The sequence below is a fragment of the Arachis hypogaea genome, chromosome 18 (genome assembly GCF_003086295.3).
Source record: "Arachis hypogaea cultivar Tifrunner chromosome 18, arahy.Tifrunner.gnm2.J5K5, whole genome shotgun sequence".
NCBI classification, from domain to species: Eukaryota; Viridiplantae; Streptophyta; class Magnoliopsida; order Fabales; family Fabaceae; genus Arachis; species Arachis hypogaea.
In genome coordinates this window covers 128,219,933-128,228,431 of record NC_092053.1, presented here as the reverse complement: position 1 = coordinate 128,228,431, position 8,499 = coordinate 128,219,933, and the positions used below count along the sequence as shown (strand labels likewise).

Sequence of the window (8,499 nt, the reverse complement as noted above, 5' to 3'; positions counted from 1 at the left end):
GAATTTCTAGGGGCAGTTACTCATTCGAATGAGTGTTATCTGCCAGCTAACCCTCGTGTCCGACTTCTTTGGAGCAGGTCGTGTTTAGTACCGACTTCTTGGGATGAAGGCTGGTACTGGATGAAGGCCAACCCTTTGGGTTGGGCCTCTTTGCTTGGATCCTGGACCTTTATTATTGGGACAGGGTATGAACAGTGACTATGACTATACAATAATATAGGTTAATTGTTTTGTTGTTCTTATAGTTTTATCAAAATTTTAATTAAATTTTTATTTTAAAATTGATAATTAAGTCTTATATTATATAAAAACTTTCAATAAGCTCTTTTTAACTATTTTTGTAAAAAATGCAATTTTAATTCGAAATATCATTTTTGTATTTAATAAAGAATAAATTATAAAATATTCTAAAAATAAATATTTTAAAACTATTGTGTTTTATCTAACATAAAGATCTAATACAAAGTTTTAAATAATAAATTAAAAATTTGTTAAAATTAGATGAAATTAACAGAATAATTAAAAAAAATTAAATTTTATATTTTTGTATAAAAAATTTTTATTTGATAATTTTGAGGAGCACATACATTAGTTAAATAATAATAATAATAATAATAATAATAATAATAATAATAATAATAATAATAATAATAAATTGTCATTTACTAGTTGTTGCTACTTACTACTTCAAGACAAGAACAGTCCATCCCGTCATTCATTAGCGGCTCCGGCGAGAGTCGAACGAAGCAGCATGGAAGACAACGAAGACTCCTCCACTCTTCACCAGATTCTAGATCTCTTTTTCTCCGCCGGTTACGTTGAAGCCGTAAACTCCGACGCGCCGCCGTCTCACAAAATCGCCCACGGCCTTTCCTGGTGCTTCGCCTCCCTGGACGCCTCCTATTCCACCATAACGCGAGTATCTCTATCAAACCTTGCAACTGCTTAGGGTTTCATCTTTTGGCGTTCAAATTCAATCTCACTAACTCCCTCTTTATTTATTTATTTCATTTTTCTTTTGATTCGTGCGCTCTTACATTTCAATTTTGTGAATTGTTCCTAGTAACAGTGATTATTGATTGTCTCGTATTCCAGAGGTGGTGACAATGCAGAGTTCATTGAGGAAGCTCTGAGATCAGTAGGATGCCCGCACTATCTTCGATCCTCTCATGTTCGAGATCTTGATACTGAAGCTATTCTCCCTGTAGTGCAATGGCTTACGCTACGTGTTCGATCAACACAAGAACCTGGTGAGGTATGGTTATAAGATTTTTACTATTTATAGCATGTTTGGACTTCGGATTCCACTCTTTGTTATTATTGGACTTTTAAAAAAAAAAGTTTCTTCCTTCAGTTATTTAAATTAATGAAGTATTTAAATTTTTTGTATGTATTTGTTTAAGAGATTAGTTACTATGCACTTATAGTATAAAAAGGTTGTACACTCTCAACCAGAAAAAAACTACGAGTCAGAAATTATGATAGATTGTTACTGTAGTATGTAGTTTTCTATGTTGATTTGAAACTTTTATACAATTTAATTGGGTTTAAGTGCATAGAAATTAATTTTTTGTTGTTTGAAATTAAAAGTGATAAAATAAACAGGCTTTTTAGTTTTAAGAAACATTTCTGTTCTAATATGCTAATCTGAAGTTGTGTGGACTTGTGAAGTTATTGCTGAATTGGTCCTAAGTTTCTTGAAAAATTACCTGCCAATGGTATATTTGATACAAAAAAACTTTTGGGACAAAATTGGAACAAAATAAAATTTAGGGATCTTTTTGAAACTGTTGGCAAACTTCAGGGACAAAATGTATATTTTACCCATTTGATATAAACGAATAATATATAGTGTATTCGCAGGAAAAGCCGATAACCAAACTGATGGAAGCTAACTAACCATCTGGTGTAACTGACTTAACAGCTATTGATTACCATGACAGAATATGACAATAACTTATCCTAATACTTCTCAAGTTGGATCACAGATATTGAGAGCACCCAACTGAAGAATGAGACCATGGAACTGTGCATCTGTCACTGGTGTAGTGAGTGAATTTGCCTGTTGATAATGACACTTGACTTGAACTAGCTTTGTGCAACATATAAGCAACCATTTTGGATGGAATGGTTATCAATCTCCACATGCTTGGAGCATTCATGAAATGTAAAGTTGGTTGAGAGGTGAGTGGCTGTCTGGTTATCACAAAAGACCATAAGTTAAACCAACATCAACATCATGATTCTTCCGCAAATTTACCGGCCAAGAAACTTCATTCACCATAGTTGCCAAAGCCCAATATTCAGCTTCAACAGGGGGACAAGGAAGAGATGGTTGCTTAGCTAGTCATAGATCTCCTAGTACCCATGCAATTGCACAATCTGCATCAGAAAAAGCCTTTGGGGACAGTCATGATTCGGCTGAGAAAAATAAACTATGACTATTGCCTTTCGTGTATCTCATAAGGTGGTGAAAGGCTTAAAGATGAGGTTGTTGGAACTTGGACATATATCGAGTATTGACTTAATTTTGTGATTAGAAAAGAAACAGAGAAACATGAATTGATTTGAAGGTAAAGAAGAACATACAGAGTGTGTTTGGTTTGGAATAGCTAACCAGCAAACTGATACAAGAAAATCAATTAACCATGTGTTGTGACCAGTATAACAACTATCATAATAGACAATTAGCAAATAACGCATCCTAATATTAACGCTCTTTTAGTATTTTGGATTTATGATGTGAATGTGATCTTGAAAAACATAATAGGTCAAATCAAATGTCAATAACTCACCCTGATAACACTGGTTGATGAAAGGGTCTACCTTTTTTATTTTTTATTTTTAAAAATTAAAACGAGATGTAAGCTAGCGGCTCAGCATGCTATTTCAGTTATTCTGAGTTTTTAGTATGACTTGCTATATTGCTTTGCATTTATCTTGTGCTATCATATGTTTTAACATGGTGCTTACTTTTGGTATTCTATGGAACCCTAGGTTCACTCTGAACATGTTGTTCAAGGGGATGAACAGTCACTGTGGGGGCTCGACAAGGAGTTAGAGAAAGCAGAAATTTCCATAAAGACATTGACTGAAAACTTGGATGAACTGGTTGGTGAGATGGCTGTGATTTTAAACGTGAACTGGGTTCCTCTATGAGTGCCCCCACCGCTTTTCTGTAATCTTACTTGATTGTTAGTTTTCTACACTGGTTAAGGTTTATAGAAATTGATGATCAATAATCCACTTCCATTTTTTCCCCTATATTCTGTGTTAAATATAGACATCTATGTTCTGCATGTGTTTATTCATCTTTGCTATTATTTTGCTTCTTATATTGTACTGCAGAAACACAGGAAGACAAATGTTTTGGAACAGTTAGATCATATACGAAACCGAATCAACAAGGAGGGTGCTGATTCTGTGGTACAGAAGCTCATATCCTTAATGACGTCTTTGAAGGTGATTCTCTCGATCAATTTAATTTAACATTTGAATTTTCAAACAGCAGTATAATTCAACTCATTCATGATTTTTGTGTTGCTTATGTTATTCCCTCTTTTGCAGGATCTTGAAAGGCAGGAAGACCACTTTCAGTCTAATTGTGATTCTGAACATTCAGAACTTCTAGCTGAGATCAATGAATTAGAGGCAAAAATAGCAAATGATTGTGATAGCAAGAGCCTCTCGGATGGGCTACATCATTCTATAAGTGAATTACATGAAAAAGTTCATTTGGAGAAAAAGGTAAACTACTTTTTGCAAGTGGACCTGCTTCCTGATCTGTTTTGATTCTTGGTTTTGTGACATCCTTGCTTGTGCCCCTCTTCCAATTAACATAAATTCCGTGTTCCTTTCTGTTAGCAACTTGCTGCTAAGCTGAGGGATATTCTGGCAATGAGACGACAGATCGATGACCTACCATGCCAGTCAGAGATCAACCAGTATGCGTGTTCATTCACAGTTTCACCTTTCAATTTTTTAGATTATCTCCATTGTCATTGTAGAAGTATTTAGCTATTTGCTGAATGATGTTTAATATTTTCCTGGTTTTCTTGTTTCCAAAACTACTTAGGAAGGTTTCTTTCCAGGACATAAAAGAGATCACAATGGTTACAATTCAATGAAAAATTGTTTGTTATTATTCTTCTTTTCATTCTTATTAGATCACAATGTTTGCATCGATCATTTAAACTAAGCCTGGTAGTCTCAAAAATATATTTATTCATGTTGGAATTATCTCCCTGCTATTTATGTGCATGTAATACAAAATAAGATGATAAAGACATTAACTGTAGAGATTGAGTGTGGGTAAGTAATTCCATGCATGTTGATAGGATTGGCTACATGAGAATGTCGAAACTAGTTCCTTAAAATATATTATTTACTTGATGTCTCTTATTTGTGTTGGTGGCTTGGTGCAGGTATGAACGCCGGCTCTCAGAACTGTATGCTCAAATCCAGGTTCATAGATTCTTTTGATATTAAACTCTTATTGGGAGAGTAATTTTTTTCATTTGTTACCTATCCAATCATATATGCGCTAGTTCTAATTGTTCTTGATTGTATGGTATTTGCAATGTACAGGGAAAACATCGACAAACCCGTAAATACTATGCTACCTACAATGCTCTTTTGGAAATGAAAGAATTGATGCTAAAGGAAACATCCTTATTGAATTCAATCATTTCACAGGTACTTGTTGGAGAATTTAGAGCATGGTGTACATTTTTTTTTTCTTAATATTTGCTTTGATGATTCTTGTGTGATTTTCTCTCTTAAACAAGTTAATTCACAAATTTTGTACCTTGTCTACTATTTTTCTGCTTGTATATATGCTCTGCCCCACTTAGTGGGACAAGGCTTTGTTGTTGTTGTATATATGCTCTGCTGTCACATGTTATGGCCTTGCTTTTTATTTTTGTTGTTCTTCGTGTTTTACTCTTATTGATATTTCATTTCATCTTGTTAGACCTTTTGCATTTTGTCTTATTGCACTATCCTTAGTGTTTCTTTTAGCTCAAATATCATCTATGGTAAAACTAGAACTTAAGCTGCATTAATAATTGTAGTAATTTGATATGAAGAATAAGTGATCTGCATCTTTTCTTCTGTTTTGTACTATGACCGTTGGATTCTTTATGCAACTGTATGAAATCAACAATAACAGCAATATAACTAACCTTGTCCCATTAATTAGGGTTAGTTACATGGGTCAAGCAATACCATAGTGTTCTATCACAAAAATTGTAGTTATTCTCTATTTGACTCTATTCTGGGTTATTAGAACAATAATTAGTATTAAAATCTCATTATTTTAGATGTATATGAATAGTGAGCACTTGCTACCATTTAGCTATCTAATTGTGCAACGTGCGTTATAAATTTTGGTGCTAACAGAGGAAAATATCTTAGTATACTTTGGGTTTGGAAATTCTAAGAAATTTTTTGTCAATGAGCTTCTATAGAATATTGTCTCATGAGGCTTTATAAACTCAAAGGCTGTAGCGTTGGAAGATAACTAGAGTTGTTTAATCTAACATTAGTCATCTTACTTGTTAAGACCAAAGCATATTTTTGTTAATGTTATCCGAACAAGTTTTGGTTTCTGCATTTTTTTGAATTAACTGCAGTTTCAAGAGGCCTTCAGTAGTATGGATGGTCGTGCAAAACTTGTTCATTCCATGGAAGGAATTGTCAAGGGCAGTCAACAGGTAATACTATTTTCTGTCATGCATAAATGATAAATTTTAAATGGTTAACTGCAGCATGAGATCTTTATTGCATGATGTGTCCCTGTATCACTATCATATTGTATAAAGATCCTTGTCTGTTTATGCTGTACTGGGGATATTAAATCCTTTTTCCCACTAGAAATTTTGCGTCAGCATGCTGAACTTAATTTCCTTAGTTACGCTGCCTTATAAACATGTTAAATTTAACTATTGAACTTAAAAAAAGGTCGAATATTCATATAGTGTTTCTGCAGCCTTGAAAAAATTTGCATTACCTTTTATTAATTTATTTAGTAACTGCAGAAGCTTTTAGAAGCAACTTGGGCTTATTAATTGCCATTTTTTTGCAAGCATTTTTTATGAAGTTACAAAAAAAGCTCTATTGACATTTTAATTGAAACTTCACAATCAACTGTTAGAAGCTGTTTTAAAAGGCATATAATATCAAAGTTGTATTCGTCTGTTGGCATGGGTTGCTAATTAAGTCCTGTTCGTTAGTGTTTTGGTAATAAATATTTTAAGTTGATATTTAATCTAATGAGAATTTTTTGGAGACAATGAAAATAGAGAGTAATATAGGACAGGTAGGTCCCTGAAAAATTTTGTAATAGATTTATTAGTTTTTAAAGAAAAGAGTTACCAAATAAGTCCTTGAGAAATTTTTTTGGTGAACTTATAAGTTCGTAAAGGAAAAAAGGTATCAGGTCCCTAGAAAATTGTAGTACTAGATTTATTGGCATCTAACAAAAGGATGAAATATATGTCCAGCATTGTAATTTTTCAGGGACTTAATTAGTACTTTTTTCAAGGATTTATTTGATATTTCTTTTTCTTTAGAGACCTATATGTCCTTTGCAAAATTATTCAAAGAACTATTTCTAAGTGAATACCCAAAATGTCCCCTGAAATTTGCATCGTGCTTCAAATTGACCCTGAAATTTCAAGTGAGCCAACGGACCCCAAAATTTCAATTCGTGATTTACTTTAGCCCTTAGGTTTATCTTTGTTTACGGTGAGCTGAGTTGGCATGTTTAGCATCATGGTGTACGAATGGAAACCTCGTCATTTTATGGCAGCTACAAAGGTTGCTTAGAAATTTCAGATGCAAGGCCTGGTCCAACCATGATGTGGTTTTTCCTAGCTTGAACATAATGGTGCATTTCCCTTTGGTTTCTACCAAAAAAAGTTAGATTGTGAATTTTTCTTTTAATCTGGCTATACCTTTTATTCAATCGTTAGATTTACTTCCCATGATCGAGAGGTTTAACTTCAAGTATCACATTCATGTATGCAGAAGCTAGATAAGGTTCAATTAGGGCTTGAAGAAGAGGAGAGAGTACGTAATGATATTAAGAATAGGTATGCTGCGGCTGTGGGTGAACAAAAACGTTGCTATTCTCTGTTAAAGGCTTTTCAGGTAAGCTTTTTCCCTATTCAAACGCACAGTAGAGCAGGTGCTGCATAGTTAAGTTGTCGTTTTGTTGAAATTTTGTGCCATTTATGCATTTGGTAATATTCATGGGACCTTTTCCTTCCTTCCATAATTGATAGCTATGTCCCGTGTTTCTGTTTGTCTGACACATCATCAATAAAATTAAGACTTAAGAGTAATTCAGGAGGAGTTAGATATTTAAATAAAAATCACAATATTTGAAAGAAAACAAATACTTCCACAATTAACAAGAAAAACAGCCAAATTATGAAATTACAGCGAATTTTGAACCTTTTGAGGGGAGGATGCTGCCCGCTTATAACATTGGTGGTCTCAAGAGTCAAGAGTAATGTTTTGTCGCCAGTGTCCCAGACTTTTTGGTAGTGTATAAAATACAAGAATTTTCTATCTCATGGCACATTCATTATTCTTTTCTATATTTCTCATTTACAAGATGTGGAGAATTTTTTTTTTCATTTCTCTAGTCAATCCGACCAAACATTGCCTAACAGTGAATACCAACAAAGAGAGTGATACCAACCCGATGTATTGTACTATTGTTACTGTATGTGAAAGATGGCTTATTGTCATTTTCTTTACTTTTTCCCCCTCTAATTAAATACATCTCTTCAATGGCCAGGTAGAATGCGCCAAGAATGAGAGGTTTCGTAGTCAAAGTTGGGAGTAAGAGTTGATTACAGCCTTGAAATGTGAGTTTCCCATAATAGTGTATCGCAGATTCAGTCATAGCAAAGTGATTCCGTGTTCATCCAATAACTCTCAATTGTATAAAGCCGATGGTTACTAAAAGGAAGTGTGTATTGTGATAGTGCTATCTAGGAAAAGCTCTAACTAAGAAAAGACTCGGTTATTAACTGGTCCATTGTGACTCACCCCTCTGTCCTAAGAATTTACCAAGGTTGCATACACTATCCTGGTAAACAGTTATGATGTCAAGTTTTTCAAGTGCTGTGAAATGTGAGATAGAGAGGTTTGATTGAAGAATTAATATTGGCATGTACGTAGCAAATACAAACTAAGAATGTTTTAATACAATCATGATTACAAAAGGCCTTGGAAGAGAAAAGTTTAGCAGGATAAATAAAAATGCCAATAATTTGATTTGAGATATGCAAATGCAATTATTCATCTGTATTTGGCTAAGAATGTTTTTTGGTCAGTGTGAATGACATGAGCGGAGACACTGGAAGAAACTCGAAGGCTTATATCAGACAAAAAGCATCTAAAATCGGTTGTCATTTGTCAATGAATGGTCAATTCAATAACTTTTATGTGATGCTCTGATATAAAAGTCTTCAATCATCTTGGTAA

General features: G+C 33.7%; 1 protein-coding gene across 1 annotated transcript; it reads left to right on the top strand.

Moving 5' to 3' along the window:
* The first annotated feature begins 663 nt into the window (after nucleotides 1-663).
* LOC112771102 (uncharacterized) lies at nucleotides 664-8,296 on the top strand. Its single transcript, XM_025815721.3, has 11 exons — nucleotides 664-915; nucleotides 1,096-1,255; nucleotides 2,998-3,111; nucleotides 3,349-3,462; nucleotides 3,568-3,747; nucleotides 3,865-3,944; nucleotides 4,425-4,464; nucleotides 4,588-4,695; nucleotides 5,634-5,714; nucleotides 7,030-7,152; nucleotides 7,808-8,296. The coding sequence occupies exons 1-11, from the start codon at nucleotides 752-754 to the stop codon at nucleotides 7,853-7,855; spliced, it is 1,212 nt and encodes a 403-aa protein (XP_025671506.1). The 5' UTR covers nucleotides 664-751; the 3' UTR covers nucleotides 7,856-8,296.
* Nucleotides 8,297-8,499: the final 203 nt, after the last annotated feature.